At 40.8% G+C, this 23,480-nt stretch overlaps 1 protein-coding gene across 2 annotated transcripts in view; it reads right to left on the bottom strand.

The window, feature by feature from the left end:
- The window catches only part of AMMECR1 (AMMECR nuclear protein 1), a 114,204-nt gene extending 93,218 nt beyond the window's left edge, over positions 1–20,986 (bottom strand). For both annotated transcript variants that reach the window (XM_059384883.1, XM_059384884.1), the window contains exon 1: positions 20,461–20,986. In XM_059384883.1, the coding sequence (XP_059240866.1) occupies positions 20,461–20,933 (473 nt within the window). In that variant the 5' untranslated portion in view covers positions 20,934–20,986. The remainder of the gene's footprint in view (positions 1–20,460) is intronic.
- Between the last annotated feature and the right edge of the window lie 2,494 nt (positions 20,987–23,480).

Genomic DNA, 23,480 nt, shown 5'->3' with positions numbered 1-23,480 from the left:
AGGCAAGGTTTAAATTCTCTATGCTATATAGTTTTCCCATCTAAAGAATGGGATAAGAGCAAACTCTTAGTTTAAGAGATTGTTCTAAGAATGGATCATTATGAAGTGCTTTTAGTATTTTATTAAAATTTACCTGCAATGAGGTCAAAATATTCTATGTAGGCAATATAGTTCAACCTGCTTACAACATATGAAAAATAACTTCCAAATGAAACTTAATTTTGAAAATAATCAAAACTTTACTTTGAAAATAAGTCATCTATAATCTCATTCCCTTAATCTAACCTGTATCCCATCACAATGAGATTTCTAAAGCTAACTACCAATTCTCTATTCTAGTTTGAGTGTTTTCTTAAGGGTCACCTTGGGAGTTATAATTAACATATAACTTTCAAAAATCTACTTCAGAATAATAGCAACCAATGTCAATAGTTTACAAAATCTTTCTTCCACTATAGCTGTTTCTTACCCTGCTCTTTTAAACCACTATTGTCATTCAAATGGCCTCTTTGTACATGATAAACTCATCAACAGTTTTATAATTATTGCTTCGTTCAACAATCTTTTAAATCAGATAAGAGAACAAACGTTACAAACAAGGATACCTTTACACTGTCTTTTGTATTCATCCGTGTAGTCCCCTTTATCAGCGCTCTTTTAGTATATTCAAGTTACTGTCTAGCGTCCTTTCAATTCAGCCTGAAGGACTCCCTTTAGTATTTCTTATAGAGCAGATCTGCAGCAACAAGTTCTCTCAGCGTTTGTTTATCTGGAAATGTCCTATTTTTTCCCTCAGTTATGAAGGACAGTCTTGCTAGCTATAGGATTCTGGACAATCCATTATTTCAGCCCTTTGAATATTTCATCCCACCACCCTTCTAACCTCCATGATTTCTGATGAGAAATCAGCTGTTAATCTTATTCAGAAGCCCATGTCTGTGATGAGTCCCTTTGCTCTTGCTGCATTCAAGATTCTCTTTGTTTTCATCTTTTAACAACTTGACTATCATGTGTCTAGGTGTGAATCCTTCTGAGTTTATCCTACTTTCAGTTGAACTCCTTGGATGTTGCAGATCAATGTTGTTTTGTTTTAACAAATTTAGGACGTGTTCGGCCATTATTCCTTCAAATATGCTTTCTGCTTCCCCACCTTCTCCTTCTGGGACTCCTATTGTATGTATGTTGGTATACTTGATGGTGTCCCATAGATCTCTTAAGAGTCTGCCCATTTTTTTTTCATTCTTTTTGTTCCTCAGATAGTCTAATCTCAATCTGTCTTCAAGTGTGCTGATTCTTAATTCTGCCACTCACATCTGCTGCTGAAACACTTTAGTAAATTTTCCATTTCAGTTACTGAAATTTTCAACTCCACATTTTCCATTTGGTTCTTTTTAAAATAATTTCTATCTCTTTACTGATATTCCTTATTTGATGAGACAGTCATATACTTTCTTTTAATTCTTTAGACATGATTTCCTTTTAATATATTTATAATAGCTCATTTAAAGTTTTGACTAGTAAGCACAACATCTGGGTTTCCTCAGGAACAGTTTCTATTGACTATATATGTGTCATACTTCCCTGTGTCTTTGATTGTATTTTATTTTTTGTTGAAAAGTAAACATTTAAAATAATGTAATGTAGCAAGTTTGGAAATTAGATCCCTCTGTAAGGTTTGTTCTTCTTGTTGGTTGTTAGTGGCTTTCTTGGACTGATTATGTAAAGTCAGTATTCAGTGTCATGTGTGGTCCCTTGAAGTCTCTACTCAGTTAACTTAGGGGTCAACTAATGATTGGAAAGGGATTTTCTAAATGTTTTGAACCAGTGTATCTTTCACCCTATGTCAAGAGACCGTGTGTGTGTGTGTTGGGGTATGCTTTCAATGCTCCAGCAGTTTACAAATGTACCTTGGCCTTCATTTCCTGCTTCCTCAGCTTCTCACAGTTAGCCAGAGGTGAGCTGATTGGGGCTCCTCAAGTCTTTCTTGGGCCTACACACAGCTCTACACATGGGTGTGACCATCTAGATACCCAGGAATATCTTGGAGCTTGCTAAAACCCCCTAACCCATTCCCAGATTCTCCTTTTAAGTTTTCTAGCCAGCCTCTTCTTTGTCCTCCTCTGGTATCACTAGCTCAGGCAGATGTAATGTTAAAACAATTGTCTTTGATTGTTTTTAACAAGTACTCTGAGGATAATGCTTTTCCACTGAGCAAGGATAAGTCAGGTCAAACAGAGACAAGCCTTGTGAGTGGAACCTTCCCAGGGAGCTATCATGCAGGTCAAATAGTGATGATTTTTGGTGACGGGGTATTGGGGCCCCTCCAGTGGCTACTGCTTTTCACAGCTACTGTCTTTGCAAGGCTACTGGTTTCCTTGTGGAACTGGATAAAGGGAGAAAGGATTAGGGCAAGTTAAAACACAACAAAGCTCACTGTTCTTACAGAAAATCATCCAGTTTTGTTGTTGTTGTTGTCTGAAAATCAACTGTTTTTAATGAGGAAATGCTCAGGTTGTTTAAAATCTTTGGTTAATTTCTAGAATTCTGAAAAAGTTGGTTTTGAATATTTTTGCCAGTGTCCATGTTGCTTTTATAGAGGAGTGGATTTTCTACAGTCCTTACTCTAAGATTCTGGAAATCCCTTCTTTTCTTGAGTTTGAAAATCATTTTAAAACTGGTGTCTTCTAAAACAAACAAACAAACAAAAACAGTAACCTTCAGCTCTTAAAAGTACCCAGAAAAATACATGGGATCCTTGGTGATATCTACACATAGATTGCTAGGTTAAAGTATTTGTGAACATCTACAAAATTAGAAGAGAGAAAATATAATCAGCCTAGATTTACATTCCGTTTCACCTTTGTTGACCACAAGGAAATAAATGTGTTTTTCGATAACAGTTGCAATAAAGAGGCATTTATTGTTATCAACATTTGGCTGCATTTCAAGTATTTTTTAAATATTACTTCTTTTCAAAGATTCACATTATGTTAGTTTTAAATAAAGGAACATGAGAGACTATGACTTATATGAGACATGGTGGGACTGAAAGCATAGCCTAGAGTCCTAAAAGATGAAAGGTTACTTAAGAAAAGATCTCAGTGTACTTCTTAGATGAAATGGGGTAGATGGGGATTATAAGTTCTAAGTCTTGAATTATATCAAGAATCATAAACATTAAAAAAATTCATTTTAGGGGCGCCTGGGTGGCTCAGTGGTTTAAAGCCTCTGCTTTTGGCTCAGGTCATGATCCCAGGGTCCTGGGATCGAGTCCCGCGTTGGGCTCTCTCCTTGGTGGGGAGCCTGCTTCACTTCCTCTCTCTCTCTGCCTGCCTCTGCCTATTTGTGATCTCTCTCTGTCAAATGAATAAAATCTTTGAAAAAAAAAACTTAAAAAAAAAACTTTAAAAAATTCATTTTAACAAGACATTTACTATTTTACCCCAATTGATGTTTCATTATAATGTTGCCAAACCAAATTACAAGTTATGAACAAGTTTGACTACAATGATAGCATTATCCTAATACTAAAAAATTGGGAGATATCAAACATACTATAAGTGGTTCTTCATTTGGATAGTTCTGGGGGTCCTGAATTAATTTAGTTGCAGGTATGATATGAAAACAACCTTCTCATAACTCTGTGTGTGTGTGTGAGTGAGAGAGAGAGAGAGAGAGAGAGAGAGAGAAGAGGAAGGTAAAGTGGGGAGAAGCATGAGAAAAAACACACAATACTTTGAAAATAACTGGCCTATTCCTCTTAAAGTAGCACCTGGAATTGTACACAAAACTCTGGGTGTAGGGATCATGCTGCAGGGCACAGAGTCATGTTGCAAGAAGAAAAATGTTGAGAATCACTCAACTATAATGTTTAAAACACTGTAAGAGGGATTACAAAGCAGAGTACCTGGGTGGCTCAGTTGGTTGAGCACCCAACTCTTGATTTCAGCTCAGGTCATGATCTCAGGGTCCTGGGATCAAGCCCCATGTGGGGCTCTGCACCCTGTGCAGTCTGTTGTTCATTTCCCTCCGCCTACTTGTTCTCTCTCTCAAATAAATAAAATCTTTTAAAAAAGTGATTACAAAGCCATTAAAATCTTGTCTGAGAAAACCAGTGTAAATTGAGCAGATCCTTAATACAGAGGAAATCACTCATTCAAATCAACATCTCAGTGATACTTATGAAGCCATCATTTGGAGTTTCACTGTCCTATTCAATACGTACTTTTTAAAACCAACATGAGCATACAATCAATAAAGGTATATAACACGGTAGGTTTTCACTACTATGTGTCTTTAGAATTCATGGACTTAAAATCTGCAATTTCAGAAATTTATGAGCAACATTAAAGTCCTTGATTAAATAATTTTTCATTTTGCTGAGACAGTAATTTGAAGAATCTGAATTTTGTATACTTTAAGGCTAATATGTACGAATAAGTTGCTAAATTAGTAAGTTTAGCCTGCTGTCCAGCTATGCTTGGATGTTTTCTTTGCATTATAAACTACGCAATAACTCAGGAAGTGAACAAAAAATTTGTTTTTTTTTTAAAATGGCCCCCCAAATAAAGCACGTTTCTACAGAGGGTGATTAATATAAGGAAATGGTTTAAGAGTCATAAAGCTGTGTTGGTTCTTAGCCAGAAGATATTAATTTTGGATAATTTAAAGTCTAATGTGTTGAATTCAGCTTTGACTCAGAACTATGACATAAACAAGTCTGCCATAAAACATTTTATGAGGGAAATTACATGCAAAAATATTATTTGTGCTTTCAGGAAAACTTAAAATCCCCTCGGTCAGGCTTCTTCAAATCTGTTTTCCTTCATCTAAATTATATTAATGCAAGAACAGACACATCAAGAATTTCCATAAAAACAAAGGTATTCCCTTTTTTTTCCCCACCAAATGGAGGATATGCACTGTGGTTTGCTGACCCTCTAAAGTCAATTCGTGGGCAGTGGATTAAGAATTCCTGACTGTAGAGGGGCGCCCAGATGGCTCAGTGGGTTAAAGCCTCTGCCTTTGGCTCGGGGCATGATCTCAGGGTCCTGGGATCGAGCCCCAAATCGGGCTCTCTGCTCGGCAGGGAGCCTGCTTCCCCCCCTCTATCTGCCTGCCTCTCTGCCTACTTGTGATCTCTGTCGAATAAATAAATAAATAAATAAAATATTTACAAAAAACTCCCTGACTGTAGAAATATTAGGAAAGAAGCACTTACCTAAACATATGGAAATCTATAGTTTAAAACAGAACAGCAGGGGCGCCTGGTGGCTCAGTGGGTTAAGTGTCTCCTTTGGCTCAGGTCATGATCCCAGAGTCCTGGGATCCAGCCCAGCATCAGGGTCCCTGCTCAGCAGGAAGCCTGCTTCTCCCTCTCCCACTCCTCCTGCTTGTGTGCTCTCTCTCTCTCTCTCTCTGTCAAATGAATAAAATGTTTTAAAAAATAAATAAAACAGAACAGCAGAAAATAAATAGTATCAAATAGCCTTCCAAGTATTCCAATATTATATACGAATGGAACCATAGAAGATCAGTGGTGATTAAAGCTTATGCCAAATCTTGTTGAGAATCATAAACACACATCCCTCCTGTGTATAGCTACATATAGCCAGGTCAGTCTCCAAACAGTAAACAATTTCAAATAAATCCACAAAGATCTTATGGTGTCAGTTATATATATAGACACAAAGATACCCACTTCTAGGTAAGGCATAATAAAGAACACAATGGAACATCTCTCATTCTCTGCTTTAAAATCTCCCTAGAAAAACTTCCAGAAATCTTTGAGAACAAACACTGTCCCGAATTCAGTATCAGTCCAGTTAAATACTTCTTAAGATATTCAAGTCAAGTCATAAATTTACAACCTCTTTCCAAATCACTCCACCCTCTCCCCAAACTGGAACACTAGCAGAACCAGTAAACTTTTTAGATAATGCAAAGTGGTAGACGCTGCTAGAATTTTAGTGGTAAATTTTATTTAGTACAATTGCTATAAAGTCTTCAGATATTCAAGACTGCTGCTCTCAAAAATGACAAAGCTCCAAAGACAAATTATGTTGAAGAAGGGGAAGAGAAGGACCTTCCTAGATTTATACTTCAATTCAGGGGTGGGAGAGATAAGGAGTCAAAAATATTCAAATAAAGGTAACAATAATTCTGAGAACAAGAAAGCACCAGTGGCCGTGCTGGGCTGGTGCAAGTTAATTAAGTTAGTAAAGGGTTAACAAATGGTTATTACGGGATGGTGAATAATTATACTCTTCATGGGGATGAGAGAAAGTTTGAAGACTAAAATGCTCCTTTTCTGTAAAAACTGACCTGAATTTCTCTAGGCTGAACTAAAACATAGCAAAGGTTCTGAGAGCAGCCAGTAGAGACAGGAACCAGGACCCTCTGGACCCACACCCATTTTTTTACTTTAAAAGAAGACTTGCTTGTTCTCTTGCCATAGCCAAAACGGAAAACCAGACACGTTTTTTTCCTTGGTTGTGCTCTACACTGTGGAGGCCACTGCCCATGTAACACGCCTATTGTCTGAAGCCTGTGAGAAATGAAACTGGCATCCCAATGGTTCAAGCCTGTATAAACAAACTCACCTCCCTTCTCTTGATTAGAGTATTCACTCTTTCTAATAAAACTTTTGAGCATATTGAAAGTGATCACGGACCTTTGCATGGTCTGTCCTAAGAACCACTGGATTCCATCCGGCCTCCTATCCTATTACGTGGCAGGGGCCCGTGATTGCAGACATAGGCCAAACCGTCTCTTCCTCAAAAGCTCGGACTCAAAACATATTTCATTACCACTATTTTCACATCTGGTATTTTTTTACCTCACTGTAGTAATATGTAATTCAAATTACAGATTACTCATGATTCAAGTCTATGACATGATGGAGAGCTCGTTTACTTATAAAAAACCTAAATTGACTACACACAGAACGCTCCTAATGAACACTATGCGAGGGCTGCTTTTTACATCCTGAATACGCTGGCACAACATTCATGGTTATGTGGCTAGACCCTGTCAGAGATCAGCCTAACAGGAAATAATTTTCTTCTATTCTGAAACGTATTCTGGCAAATAAAAGAGAATGTTAAAATGAAATGAAATTTTACAATGATCCCTGAAAAAGAAGTCATAAGATGACTTATGTCACTTATGTCTTCATATAATTAAAGACAAATCATCAATGAAAGACTAAGAATTTGCTCCTTCTTCTTCAAAGGATAATTGTTGGTCAACACATAAAATAAAAATATGCTGTTTTATTGCAATCCAGGAAACCATTTTAGAATTTTGTTTCTAAATAATACTATGAAATCTTTATAGATTTTGCTTATACAGTCTGTGTCTTAGAGTTGTAGCATTCTTGAGTAGGGCATGTTAAGAACCCTGAGGAATGTAACCATTAGACTAAATGATATTGAAGCTAATTTAATAAGTAACATCATTCAATCATTAGTACCCAATTATCCTAAAATTCCCAGTACCTAACTTATGTGAGTTACATTGGTAACATCCAAGTAAAATCCCTTCATTGATTTAAGGAGAAAAAAAGGGTTTAAAGCCATTTAATTCCATAATAATTAGGGTAGTTTATGTTTTATTTTTTAAACTTTTTTAAAGGTTTTACTTATTTGACACAGAGATAGAGAGTACAAGTAGGCAGAGCAGCAGGCAGAGGGAGAGGTTCTTGAAGCAGGCTCTCTGCTGAGCAGGGAGCCAGATGTGGGGCTCCATCCCAGGACCCTGGGATCATGACCTGAGCTGAAGGCAGCCACTTAACTGACTAAGCCACCCAGGTGCCCCGAGCAGATTATTTTTTAATAATAATAATAATTTTTTAAAATAAGTAGATTATTTTTTAATCTTTGTTGGTACTTAACTCCCTCAACTTCATGTCTGAGACACTAAAGTTTAGAAGGAAAAAAAAGAACGCAGAACATAGAAGGCACTCAGGCAGAAGGCAACACCACCAATCTTAACCTAAGTGACTTATGCTGACTGTCTATTCACAAATGAAAGCACTTCATCTACACAGCAGACTCCTGCTTGTGTTATTTCCTGGTCTCTTGTCCCGGCTTCATGACACTCATGACATTAAAGGAGCTACGGAGGCATAATTAGCTAAACAAAGGGAAATTTTACCAAGAAAGAGGCAATTCCCAGGCCATTAATAGTTTAAAATTGTCAACTGGCAGGCCTTCCTTTCCCAATGCTTGGACTATATCAACAGTCTCCTGACGGGGTACCCTTTCTTGCTACGATCTCCCTGGCTTTAACATACCTTTGATTGGTACTCACTGACTACTGTCCAATACTCCTCACTGCTGTGTCTCTAAGTTGTTTCACTGTCTAGAATGCTTTATCCCTCTGTGGAAGGTCTACCCAGGCTAAATCCTACTCTCTTTATGGAGCCCTCCTGTATAATCCCAGCCCACATTAGTCTTTGTCCAAACTCTAACAGGCCTCATTGTCTCCATCATTCATTCAGTCATTAAATCATGTGGCCTCATTCTGTGTTTCATGAATCTTGTCTTCTCAGTATGACTGCAAGCTTTTAAGGGCAGGAAGCATGGCATACACCTATTTTATAGAGCTCTCACCCATAACCGCTATATTACTCATTGAACTGAAATGTTAGAATTTACAATATGCAGGGCAGTACTAGCTGAGAATGCTAGGTTTTGATGTAAGATACACTGTCTTACGATAATGTTGGCAAATATATCTTGAAGCTTAAACAAATACTCACTTCAAAATGTCTATAAGCAAAGGGATAATCATAGTGGAAATTCCTCTTTCTTCTCTAAAACTGTAAAGCCATCTCTAAATGGATGAAGTTAGAAACTGCTCCAAAATCCAAATTAATACATCACAACTCTGATAATATTAAAAAACATCTGTACCTCTCCTAATAATAAAGAATCTCACACAGCTGTGTAGACAGTGAGGCAAATAAACAACTTTCAAGACTTGACCATGTCTATTATTTCACAGATTCCACTACCATACTTAGTGCATGCGCTCCCAAAGTGAGTATTCCACTAACCACCTTTACATAGGAGCTTTTCATTAAAGCAAATAAGAAGCAATTTCAACAAATGCTCAACTCAAGTGGTTTACATATGCACAGACGGGCTTAAAAGGCCTTACTTATGACAGCCCATTAGGCAAGGTGTTTTCCAATTTTCCATCTCTCTAAAAAACACATTTCCTCAGAAACACAAGGTTCAACCCCCAAAATGAATGTTCTCTCTCTGTCTTCATCCTTCCACCATTAAGAGTGGGTAAACAAGGGCAAAGTTCCTACCTGTCAAAGACGTTTCCTTATATTATTATTAGCAAATTCATTAGAAAGCCCTAAAAGACAGGATAAGAATAACAACTTAAAAGGAAAGCTAGAAAATCCAGTTTTTTTTTCAAATACAGGTAGGTGGTATTAAGTATCCTAATAAAGGAAATGATAAATGCCATGTCAAATACTGACACACTACCAGTTCAAACCATTTTTTAATAGTTATTTCTTACTCAGATGCCTTTAACCTAGTTTACTCAGTTTTCAATAAGTGTGGAAAAATAAATACTTCAAAGCCTAAATTAAGCTCTCCCATAAATAAGCTCTGTGTGTCTCTAATACATGTTTGTAAGATTCATTTTTAAAGATTCCCCAAATTCTCATGAAACATTAGTTGCTGTAGGTAGAGCCACTATCATGCACCTTCAAAAACTAAGCTAAACATGGTGCTTATAGCTATCAGTATTGTACTGTACTTAAAAATTTGGAAAGAGGGGCAGCTGGGTCGCTCAGTTGGTTAAGGATCTGACCCTTAATTTCAGCTCAGGTCATGATCTCAGGGTCGTGAGATCGAGCTCCTCGTCAGGCTCCTCGCTGAATGTGGAGCCTGCTTCAGATTCTCTTTCTGCCTCTCCCTCCGTCCCTCCACCCCTGATCTCTCTAAAAAATAAATGTGAGAAGAGGGTAGGTCTCACGTTATGTGTTTTTTACCACTAAATAAATACATTAATCAATTAATTTTCTAAAAGCATCATACCTCTGTGTGATTAAAGAGAAACTGATTAACTAAAAATGACTGACACTGCAGTTATCTGTGGGAATGTAACTTAAAAATTAGATTGACCAGAGTAGGTCCTGTTGAGACACACTAGAGAAAAGCTACAGAAGATGTGAGTATGATCAATCAAAAGCCCTCCTATCGATTGCATTCTGCAGTCAAAAATTACAGCAGGATCTATCCTTTAATATTACCTGTTCCATAATCTCTGTTATGAAGAATGACTATGAGCAAGCTCTATAAATAAAACTTCATCTATCTATTACTACCTCAATACACAGACCTCAATACACAGAAAGTAAGACACATCTGAGTATCTGAGAATTTATAACTATGTTCACAGACAAGTCAAGAAACAAAGAAAGATCATGGTCAGAGAGTGGCTACATTTATCTGTTTGGGGATATACTTGAGGTACTTGTTCTATGGTCCCCAAACTTGCCCAGAGGCCTCATTCTCATTTCAACGTGGTCTCTTGGAAGTACTCACGGAATGCATAGGCAAGTCTTCTTGTATAGCTAAACTTCATGCTGTGCATCTGTTTCTGATAGGAATAATTTTCTTTTTTACAAGAGTGCCATGGCCACTTGTAAAGGAGGGATACCCAGGATTGCATAACGTGAAACATGCCTGTTAGAGCAGCCCTACCCCAGACCAGGCACTTGAGTCTCATTTTTTCTGCCCTGAATCCAGGCTTCAACTCACTTGACTGCGATCCCATTTTTCTCCCTCCCTGGCTCCCACGCAGCCTCTATTCCTGCCTCTGGCCCTATGTGACTCTCTTTCTCCACTGAGCTAATGCTTTCACAGTGTGAAAGAGTGGCTTTCTGCAAAACAAGCTGCCAAACGGCAATGATTAGAGGAGTTTGTGGAGTAAAACATGCCACAAACCACACATCACATCATTAGTGTCAGAGAAATAGAATCAGTATCATTCCCATTTGTTCTTGTGAGGGTTTTCTGAATTGACAAGAGTGTGGGGTAGATGGACTCATTTTAACCACCAACTACCGGGCACCTCATCCTGACATCAAAGAGCTATTCCATGGAATCACCTGGCCAGGCTGGTGGCAAGTTTTTGGTTGGTAAAGCCAAAGAAGCGTGTGGAGCTGTTTGTTTGCGTTAACCATGGGAAACTTCATAAAATGCACTGAGAGCAATACCCTAACATGGAAAAGGGCCAGAAGACTTCAAGAGGTTCTCCTTCAGTGAATAAATTACCAACACCAACTTCCACTTACCATGTAAGCATTTGAGAAGGATTTAAAAAAAGCAACCCTCATCTACACACCCCACTGTTGTTCAAAATCAGGATACAAAAGGTATTTCCATTACTATCATGAGGTATGTACTGAGGCCCAAGTTTCCCCAGCTATATAACTTATTTGTACCCCAAAGCACTGAGGCCTGTACAGTTGCTAGGCTACATAAGCAAAAACAATGTCACGGAGAAGCAGCACAACAGTGTGATTAGCACACAAGCATCTCTTTGAGGCTGTCACAGTGCTGAGGGACCTGGAAGCAGACAGCACAAAAACCAATTTTTTAATAGATTCTGTTCTAGGAGAATGACTCAAAGACCCACTAATGCCTGAAGCAAAGCAGAGAATTTGGTGGTAACTCCTTGAAGCAATCCAAAATCTCACTAGAATATAAGTTACTAGAATTGTGTGTCATATGCTTACAGAAAATATATGGAATGGCAAGGCAAGCTACATAGGCTATTAGGTCAGTCTCACTACTTTCCATTACTAGAGAGCTGGTCAGCATCTTCTGGCAGGATATTGCATAATACAGTCAACTGTGCTCTCCCAGCATTGCATGTGGCTTTGGGTCACAGTGTGGATTATCTGTAAAATGAAACAGATAGGGGAAAGGCAAGAATCATCAAGACCATCACAGACCTTAATTTAAAAAAAAAAAAAAACTAGCATTAGTCGGCCTGGACTCAAGTAGAACTTTTCATATCTGCCCATCCACTGAAGATCGCAATGGTCATAAGGCAATACAGCTGATCCTGTCCATTGAGAGCATCTACCCTTCCTTGTCAGCAAAGCGTGAGGACACAGGACCTAGAACCAAATACCAGGCAATACTTCCAGTCCTTCAGAAATTGCCTTTAATCCACAATCTGAAACTACAATTTTTTTTTTATTTATAAGAGAGAGAAAGAGAGAGAGCATGAGAGGGGGAGGGTCAGAGAGACAAGCTCAGCAGGGAGCCCAGAGCAGGAAGCCCAATGCGGGACTCAATCCTGGGCCTCCAGGACCATAACCTGATCTGAAGGCAGTTGCTTAACCAACTGAGCTACCCAGGTGCTCTGAAATTACAAATTCTGGAGACGTTTGTCTATGAGGCTGCATTTTACTGAACACCATGCTAAAATATACACCAAGGAAATCTAAGAATCACTGATCACTTTACAAATTGATGAGATATAATATATATATTACATAAAACTATATCAGGGAAACCCAACATACTATCGGGTATTTTTCCTAGCAATACGAAGCTGAAAACTATCACTGATCTCTACCCATCTAAGCATTCAAAGTCACAACTGGGGCAGGGGTGACTGTAGAGAGCTAAGAGACTGACGAAATTGTCACAAGAGCTCCGTCACTATTCTGTAGTCCTGTTAATTAAAAAAGAAATGATGTCGGATAACTGCAAACACTTGAAAAACATATAATAAGAAAACTGATTTCATCTGACCAACTATTTGTTTCTTCCCATTCCTACACCTCCATGCTTTTTATTTTATTTTATTTTTAATTTTTTAATTTTTTATAAACATATATTTTTATCCCCAGGGGACCTCCATGCTTTTTAGTGGCACCACCACCTAGTTCCTCAGGCTTGTAAACTCTGAACTAGGTTCAAAGACTCTCCCCACTTTACTTCCCCCAGCAATGGGAATTTGGTGGTCTTTTTTTGTTTGTTTGATTTGTTTTGTTTTTGCTTTGTTTTCTGCAATGTCTCTTTACTTACATGCAGTCCCCTAATTTCAGGTCCTCGCCCAAAAGCTATCTCAGCTAACTTTATACTTGATCCGAATTCTATACACCAACATATCTTCTCCTTTCTCTCGATTTAGATACAGTCGGGCATAGATGAAGAGGGGGAAGGGGAGGTTCTTACACTTGTGATCAAATTTCATAGCCATTCCAACTGAGCTGTTGAACAAACTTTTTCTGAGCACAAGAATAGCTAGGCACAGAGCCAAGAAAAGAAGAGGCAAGGATGGCAGCCAAGAAACAGGTGAGCTGCAAGCTTTCCACTCCTACACAAAACCTGGCCCTGGAGTGTGAGTCCCTGCATCTGCTGATAACTTCTTCCATTTCTTGATTTTGCAACATTCCCATATTCATGAACTCTGCCCCTGGAGTGGCTCCCCTACTTTTCCAATGCCAGATTTCCTAGTGCCCTCGGAACCTCAACCATAGCTGGTCTCCTCTACCGTGAGACTCATCTCCTTCCAAGTCATCTTAGGTTCTGGAGGACTCTTCTGCCAATACTGTTCTCCACCTCACGTGAGAGACCATAATCAGATCCAGTATCTCTTATCCAGCCTTCCCAGAGGGTTCCCAAGAAAAAAGGCTGCTTGTAATTTCCTTGAAGTTTTCTGATCTTTGAGACCAGAGCAAGGGGAGTCATATGGAGAATGCTGGGGGTCCAGGTTGCTGGCTGAAGACAGCTGCTGAGAATCCCCAAGTGTTGTGGCAAGGCGTGTGGTGGTGAGCAATGAGTTTGAGAACCACCAGGAAGACTTTGAGATCTACTGGTCATACCAGACTCTCCATCAATAATTTCTGTACCATTGCCATTTCAAAACTTGGCTCTAAAGTTCATCCTCTTCCCAAAAGCCTTTTATCCTGACCACTCCTTTTTTCCATGGCATCACTGTGCTGATGTACAACATTTCCCATTTTTTAACTTCACCTATAATCACGTATATAGTGCCCTGTCAGCATTTTAAGCGACTCTAATGTTTGTGTCATACCTTGAACGAGACTGGAAGCTCTGTGAGGACAGAGCGACTTCTCTGGTTTCCAACCTGGGAACTCAGCATACCGTATATGCTAAAAGAAATAACAGGGTTTTTTTTTTTTTCCCCCCAGTGACATATAATTTCCACCTAGCTCCTCAAAACTAACATTTTTAAGGGTGAGCAAGTTTGAAAGTATGATACTTTAAAAGCTGCAGAAAATACACCCACACTGGATAGAAAAGATGCCACTTATCGTTGGACCAAACATAAAATATGCTCCACCCAACCAACTGCACTATTACACCATACTTCTTCCTTCGGGCTCTTTTATTTCTACTACATAAGCTTGTGGCTCATTTCTGCTCTTAGCAGCACTGTGACTACAGAAGCTCAAACTCTAAATAAGTTTACTGTTGGGGAATCTACTCTTCCCACCTACACAACCACTGGCTTCCCACACTGTCTCCAGTGTCCTGTGAGCAACTGCCCAATTACTGATTGTGGAAAGACAGCTTACACACTGAAGGTCCATTCTTGGCAGCCCCTGGCTTTTACTGCTGGTCCTCACTTACTTAGCTTAATTGATTCAGAACAGTACCAAAAAGAGACATTATTACACAAGTTCGCAGAAGCGGGGGGGGGGGGGGTCCTATTGAAGAAAATTTAAATGTAAAAGCCGTGGTCATTGTGCTGCTTTAAAACAGGCAAGCATGTGTGACATTGAGAGACCAGAATAACGCCTATTGAAATAGGGAACTTTGACTAATCTCATTGCACAAGTTTTAGTGTTTCACACATATACATTCTCAAAAAGTAAGATGGTCTCTAAATGGGAAGTACAATGACTTCTAAATCATAATCCTTTGCGGTAATACATTAGAGCATTTTAACACAAATACATTTCAAAAAGTGTATGGTTTTATAAAGACAACAATGTGAATGCTAGTATTTCTCTGAGAAGCACAGGGTGGGGGGGCTACTCATGCATATGGGCTAACAGGGCATTTTTCACTTTCTCAGTAGTGGTCTTTCTTCCCATTGGACTGAGATCCCAGCAAAGGCTCCTTCTTCATTGCCACCCACTAGCTGGGACCTGAATGCAGCACAAACACAATTCATAAGCAAGCAAAATTATGAGCCAGATTATCACTCCCTTTGGCCATATGGGGGAGAAGGTAAAATAAGCATCGAGTTTTTCTTTTTAACTAAATATACCTTGTCCTACATACACCTTTACGCATGGATATAAAAATAATTTTGTAATTTATATTTCTATATCTTTCCATTTCAGTCACTGGCTGTTTTTACAGCATAAATGACAACTGGGGGCGTGCCTTCTTTCTTCTTAGTAAAGACAGGACACCAGGCTGCCTTCCAATGGAAATCAACATTGTAGAAAAACAACCTGTATAATACCTTCAAAAATGCTCAACAATTTTCCAGACAAACGTTATCATTGTTGCTGTTGTTATTGTTGTTGTGGGTTTTTTTGAAGAAAAAATATACATTATGACCACTATGCTGGCCTAGTAGCATCATCTGCAATAGAGAGATAAACCTTCTGGCTATTCTGCTCAGTCTTCATTAAGAAAAAAGACATAATAGAAATATAATAGCTTGTGTTTAAAATGCTGTATTAATATCACTTTGACCTGAGCTACATTATCAAATCGCCTTTTTAACGAACATGCCATAGGAGTGTTACTCTTCTGGTGAGGCAAAATGCCTGCTTTACCTTTCTAAAACAACCCAATTCCTCCCAAGCATGCCGGAAAACAGTAATTTGACTACTGTGACAAGACAAGAAAGAATTAACCGTTCAAATACCTGATTGGAGTCTCTCAAGAACTGCATATCCAGGAGTGGATTTTTTTTTTATTATATTCACTGTGATGGAAAACCGTATTATTGATGTTAATAGTAAAGTATCTTTTATGTGCCATGGTCTGTACAAAATGTAGTAGTGCATTAACTTCAAAGGTGGTAAGAAGATTAAAACAAATAGTTCATGGGACATGACATGCAACACAGCATTAAAGATATAAGACTGAACAATCCCAGTGCCTTGGCAGGAACCTTTTATATTTTTGTTAATGAGGGAAATTCTTAAAATCCAATCCAGCAAGCATAAGTGTAAGGAAAAGCTTTAAAATCGTATCACAACGAGTAATTTAGTGAGCTAATCATCAAAGCATTTTTTATGGCAACAGAAAGGGGGCTTTACTTATCAAAATCAATACAACTCACTTTAAGAGATCATATTTATGCTGTTTTTAACTCCTAAAAGGTGCCCCTCGCATTTAACATTTCTGGAAGAAAAAAAAAAGTCCTAAAATCATACCATCGGTTTCCAAGAGTCACCCCTCCCCCCACCTCAGAATGAAACCATCCCAAGAACCTGGGACTCTTACTAGGATCTTGGCAGCATTCTATCTCCCCAGTGCTAAGTTAGAAAGAACATGACAAAGGCTGGTGACACGGAAACAGGAAGTTCCCTACTGGAAACTGGCAGGGGAAATTGCCATTCCCTTACAGTTGCTGCACGACTTTACTGAGGTCCTAGCTTCTCTCTCTAACCCAGGGGGTCTCAACGTGTGGTCCTGGGAACTGAGGCAGCAACGCCAGGGAGCTTGTTAGAAATGCAAATTCACGGCCCCACCCCAGACCGACTGAATCAGAAACTCTGGGAATGGGGCCCAGCAATTTGTGTTTTAACAAGCAGTACAGGAGATTATGATGTACTCTAAAGTTGGAGAACCACTCCTCTTCAAACTTTAACGTGCGGAAGAATCACCTGGGGAGCCTGTGAAAATGCAGATTCCAATTCAGCCGGGCTGAGGGGCGACCTGAGAGCCTCCATTTCAGAGCAGCTCCTAGGTCGGGTCTATTGCAGACCACACTGCGTGGGTTTCCCAAAACTAGTTGTTTACCAGAATTACCCAGGGTGCTTATAAAATATGGGTTCCCAGGCACCACCCCAGGCCAAATTAATCTGAATCTCAGGAGAGAGGACTAGGTGGATACGGTAGGACCAGTGGTTCTGTACCTCAGCGGCACGTTCTGAATCACCTGAGGAGCTTTTTATAATCCTGAGGTCCAGGCCCCATCCAAGACCAATTAAATCGGAATCTCTGGGCTTGTGACCCAGGTCTCCACATTTTTAAATAATTCCCCAGTGGTTCGAATGTGCAGCCCGAGTGGGGAACCGCTGCTCTGGAGTCTGACTGGCTCCACACCTGGCGCAGTGGGTCCCTTTAGAGTAGCAAATGATTTCCTATAATGTGGCTCTCGGGCTCCCACATACGAATCCAAGAGCTCAGGTTTTGAAGAGTAAAATGCACCTCAAGTCATTTGTAAAATCACGTCTCAAACCTGATTTCTGTGAGCAAATGTGCCTGGAGAACTGAGACGGAGGATTTGGTAATGCAGTCCTCACTTTTAACACGAATGTCACGTGTCCTCCGTTGAACAAGTTGCCACTGTCCTCCCAAGCTGTAGCTACTGCTATATGGTGTGCAGTGAGGTAGGTGCTCCAACAAACAGCAGCCAACAGTGAAGAGTTTGTATCCCTACAGTCTGTTCACATGTTGGTATCCCTTCCCCAAAACTGAAAGGGATAGAGGAGATTTCTAATAACCCTTCAGAATGGAAGGGTAACTGCTCAATGGAGAACTTCGGAACCTATACGAGGCAGATCTCACTACTTACAGACATGTTGACAGAGAAGGTTCTGGGAAGGGATGAAAGCAGTGTGTTTTTACACAGGAGTATCTGATTTGTTGAAAGCATGACTTCTGGGGTAGGGGGAACAGAGACAAGACCTGGAACACTGCTGCTCATGACGGGATACTAATAACTTGGGGTGGAGGGAAAAATAGGTCTATTTACAGCTTATGCCCCCAGCACAAAGCCACTAATAAGTACACGATGCTATTAAATATGTGATATGTAAACCAGAAAATGTGTGGTGGTTACTAAGGCACTGGCAAGTGATGACAGTTATTTGACTCCATAATCAAACACTACCTTTAAGACATTTTCTTGAATTTTCCACAGTACACCTCAAAAATGACTTTAAGATAAAGGAAGATAAGATGTAGTCCTCTTTCCGCTTAAGAAAACTTTCGTTCTCCCCTTGGTCATGTTCAGGGTCTCTTCTAAGCTGTTTTGTGGAAGACATGACACATTCAAGGCCTGCTAAATGATAATAGTTATTATTCTTCCACCATTGTTTCAACATATCCCCAGTGGTCGAAGTGTGTCTTATTTGGCCTCTTTAGTTCCATGAAAAAGAAATCCAGTGGATGGGGTATTCAAAGACAAGCAATACCTAAACACATGTCCACAAGTAGCCACTGCTAAGATAACATTTTCAAAAAGCATTCTCTGTATGAACTGGTCAAGCTCTCTTTCCTTTTAAACTTGTTACAGTCTTTCAGTTAACCCAAGCTCACTTTAAAATGTGTGAAAATAGCACCTCCTGAAAGTGTGTTCTCATATGCTTTGGAGCAATGGAGCGTGAATAGTAAAACAGCCTTTGCCAAACTCATGTAACTGAACAGGAGTGAATTTTTGCGTCCCATGACTTTGCAGAGCCAACCTATGTATCATTCCACGACTGGCTTTAATACATCATAGACACCCAAGAGAAGGCAGAAAAGTCACAAATAAGTGACTCAAACTAATAAATATTTCATAGGTTTTTTTTTTTTTTTTTTTACATGGCAGTCTCTTTTAAATGAATCTGACTTCTTACCAAAAAACAAACGGGCTAAGTAAAGGTGTGGTTTTAGGATCTAAGCTCCTAGAATTAAAACTATGAAATTTATAAAGATATTTAGAAAAATGTTAGTCTAGATGCTCTTTCATGCATTTTTATGACTAAATGCCCAAAGATGAACCAAGTCTGAACGAAAATGCACAGACCACAAGAGTGGCAAAAATATAAAACTAAGTACATTTAAAGTATCAAAGCCAAAGAAAACAAACAATACAAATTTACAATTTCCAGGACACTTTATTGCAATTTCCACTTTACATATTAATTTAATATTTCTAGTCTAGGCAGAAGTGTTTATACTTATCCAGTAGTAGTCTAATCCCCTAATCTCACAAAATGAAAAGAAGCAGTTTAAAAAGAACATCAATTCAGGTATTTATGATATGGGGACAAGGGGCACTTGTCTTAGCAAGGAAAGTGCTGGTGGTTTCCTCATAAGTTTCACTGAAATTTTTCTCTATTATTTCTGTTGTTGTGATGCAAAGTACTCATAATAAAAACAATCGCCCTCTTTGTCATTCTGCCCTTCCTTGGGCTTTACATTCTGTCTAGCATTTAACTCAAAAAGTCAGTTTACACTCAGTTTACACATTAAAAAAAAAAACCATATGCCCCATCTCCCACACATCCAAATGGACGGGGATTAGAATTAACCTGCTTTTAGCTGTAACAGTGCTATTTTAAACAATTTCAACCACACTTGAAGGGTAAAATAAAAGTACAAGCCAAAAGAAAACATAAAAATTCCTACACACTTACTGTTGGATTAACTATTTCTCAAACCGTCGAGCCCAACATAGATTTCTAACAAGTGAAATCTACACAAAAGCGAATGCACGCTTCATATACAAACTGACACTCGTTCTATGGGGACAGCTCTCTTTGAATGAGCTATTACCCAGACGGTGGAATTTAAAAAAAGGGGGGGTCTCACTCTTCCAATGTGAGAGAGCTGGCGGTGCGCTTCACTAGAAACACATTTTAATGGGTACGTTCGGATAAGAATAGGTAGTAAGGGAAAGTGTTTAAAAAAAAAAAAACTCCTCCCTCCCCCGGGACACAAGGGAACCTGAAGGAAAAGACGGGTAACCTCATAAGCTCTGGAGCTAAGTTCCATCACTAGCCGAACAGAAGTTGGATAGTTGCTATTTTTCACCCTGCAGTGGGATAGTAACTCTCCCTGTGCAAGGTACGCGGGGCGGGAATACTGGCGGGGTTTTCACTTGGGGTAAATGGAAACCAAAGTGAGGAGAGGTCAACACCTTGAGTAATCCAGTTCTCCAAAACCAGGGCGGTGGGGACGCGGGGTGGCGAAGGAAAGAAGGGAAGGGTCCAAACTCCTCGAAGTTATCGCAAAGAGAAAGCGAACACCTTTGGGAACCAGTAAGCCATCTCCTGTAGCAACACCCTGCTCCAAGTGTGGGGTGCCTGCCTCGGAGGGTAGAAAGCGCGGGGTGCCCTTACTTAGGTCGAGTGGCTCCGGGGACCGGGGCAGAGAGAGGGGCAGGGGCAGCCGCCGGCGGGAAGGCGGACTCATACTTTGCTTCAACTCTGAGCCCCATCCCGAGCGCAAGAGAGAGAGCGGCGGAGGGCACGGTACTCACTAGGGCTCGTTGGTGAACCGGGGGGTCCGGGGCTGCTGGTATCCGTACAGGTGACAGTAGAGCACATCGAAGCAAAAGCAGCACATCTCCGCTGACACCACCATCTTCCGGGAGCCGGGCGATGAGGACGAGGCGGCGGGCGACAAGGAGGGCGAGGAAGAGGTGGCGGCGGCCGGGGTAGAAAGTAGGGTCCCCACTCCGCAGCTCGGAGGTGGCGACAGGGAAATCCCCCCGCCGCCGCCGCCGCAGCCCTGGGGGGGAGAGAGGGTACAGCCGCTGCCGCTACCTCCTCCGGCTAGACCTCCCAGCCCGTTGAGCCGCGTGCCGGCGCCTCCTAGTCCCAGCTCCCCAGCTCGGCACTGGCTCTCTCCGCTGCAGTGGGAGGAGGAGGAGGCGCCACCACCGCCACCCGAGCCAGAGGGGGGCGAACTGGACAGTTTCTGCTTCTTCACCCCGCAGCAACCCGCCGCCATCTTGGAACAGTCTCCCCCACGCAGCGCTTCCGACCCATAAGTGAGGCGAGCTGGCGGCGGGGGCGAGCACGCTGCGGCCCCGGCCGCCGGGGGCGCGCCAGGGGCTCACAGGGCTCGCGCGCGCGCGCCGCTCCCTAGCCGGCCGCCCGGCCACGCGGCCGTCCCGCGCGCGCCCCAGCCGCGCGCGCCCTCGCCGCTCGGCACCTCGCGCCTGTCCCGCGGGGCTCGCGCCTCGTCCGAGGCGCAGCCTCGAGCTCTGTGTCCCTCAGAGGATGGATGAAAGACGGGAAGCCCAGCAGAAAGGAGGGAGAAGGAAACGAGAACGCCAGGCAGAGAGTAGGAGCAAAGGAAAGAGTTGGGCACGCCCAGGGAGGAAGAGAAAGGAAAACTAGTGGGGGGGGGGGGGGGGGGGAAGGAGGGGAGAAAGAAGAAAGTCCGAAGTTAAGTATCCGAGTCCCAAAGCACAGCTCGATGACCGGCACTGCACATAGTGTTAGTGACATTTGAGCCGAGTTACGTGAAACCCGAGCCATCGGCCTCAAATACGCTGGTTTCTGAACTGCCGGAGCTGAGCAAGCAGGTGTTTGGAGCCCCACACCTGAGACCGCCCGTATAAACTATGTACAAAGCAGTCGGGGAAATGGCCACACTGCGGTCGCTTTAGTACCCATCTAAGCACGCACTTGGGGTTTTCCAAGACTATGGGAAAGAACAATACTCTTTCCTTAGTGGCAAATACTCAAGCCTGGTTGAATCTGTATCTCCCTTGTTCCCCCAACTTTCTCTGCCTCCCAGCCCCGTGCAAACGTTTTCAAAAGAAAAGAAAAGAAAATCCTAACCAACACCTCCCTAGTTCAAAGATGTTGATAGTGCTCTGAAACTTGCTGTGGTAGGTTATTGTCTTGTTTGTTTGGGATTTTGTTTTGGGTGGTTTTGTTTGTTTGTTTGTTTGTTTTTGCCTGGGGAGCAAAGCCATTAGAAATATATCTGTAGTCAGCACAGATCTTACAGGTAAATAGGGCAGGTGGTGCACTTAGTCACAAGTTGAAAGGTTTTGTTCAGGTATATAATTAGATAGTTCTTAGTATTCATTAAAAAAATTTCTCAATCAAAGAATGCTTGAATGAATGAGGAGGCGTGTGATTGAGTCAGTCCCATTCTGGGCACCTAAGACAAATCAAGTGTTAACATTCATAGAAATTAACCTGACAGAAACAGAAAGTGTGAGTTATTTGCATTGTGTACACCGTACCAAAACATGTAGACAAAGGCAGGTGTCTGTAGTTTTGGAGGTATCAGAGGATTGATTGATTTTTGTCACCTTTGAGCCAAATGTGTGGGATTTGCAAATAGCTGAGGGCTGTTCATTCCACTCAGGAGGAAAAAAAGGTTTATTCGTGCAATAAATATTAAGCCTGTGCACCATCCTATATGCATGACACTGTGCTTATGTCGAAATAGGAAATATGCTTCCCACTCTCAAAGAGTTTATGAATTAAGTCAGATCCGTGTACACAATCCAATAAATATCTACTATTTATCGAGGCCTTTTCAGGTGCCGAGTACTATGCCTTGCCTTACCCCACGACCCCTCAAAATAATATATTACCTCATTTGACCTTCAAAATAACCCTCTGAGGTTGCTCATTTACAGATGAGGAAATTGAACCTCAGAAGTAACTTGCCCAACATCACACACCTAGAAAGTGTTAGAGCAAGGCATTAAATGGCTGATTTCAAAAACCATGCCTCGCAATACCACTACGTCATAGCAAGGTTAGCAATGGATAGAAGATAGGGACATTAAAACTACAGTGGGTGGGATGGAGGTTAAACAAAAATAACAACGTCATTGTTAGGGAAAGATGGAGAAACACTAAATGTTAAGATGAAAAACCTCCTTAAAAGGAGATTTTACAAAGTAGATCAGCTGTCAAGAATGGTTCAATGCAGCCCAACGACAAAAGAGAGGGGTTAACTGGTTTGTGATACACGATCTCATCCTCTCATGCTCTCAAACCTCATGGTCACTGTTAGAACTATCTTCCTGTTTGAGGCAAATAACAATTCACTGTCCACTCCTAATGGAGTTTTTAAAAAGCATTAATTTTGGGGGTCTATGTTGCAGAAGAGAAAGCAGATTGTTTTGTTTTGTTTTGTTTTAAGTGCTCCACAACAACTGATACACTGTTAGGGTGTTTTTGTTTTGTTTTGTACTCAAACTATCATGCCTACCTTTTAATTTGTTTGTAACTGGGTCAGATACTATATCAGACGATAGGTACTGATTTACTCACCATTCCACTAAGAAGTGAACACTTCTGGAGTAGAAAACCAATGCCATTCAATGTCTAGCAAAGGAAACAAAGTAGGATACCACGGATGGCTGCTTCTGCTGGGGGAATTTAGGAAAGCAGAATGTAATCTCCCAATTTAGAATTTGGCCAGTAGACAAGAGTCTAACGCCCCTACTCTTGTGAAAATAGCAAGGAATCTTTAATAAGCACCATAATCATGTCCTTATTTCTGCACATCATCTAAAAGACA

The sequence above is a fragment of the Mustela nigripes genome, chromosome X, assembly GCF_022355385.1.
Source record: "Mustela nigripes isolate SB6536 chromosome X, MUSNIG.SB6536, whole genome shotgun sequence".
Classification (NCBI taxonomy): Eukaryota; Metazoa; Chordata; class Mammalia; order Carnivora; family Mustelidae; genus Mustela; species Mustela nigripes.
This window is presented reverse-complemented; position numbering and strand designations above follow the sequence as displayed.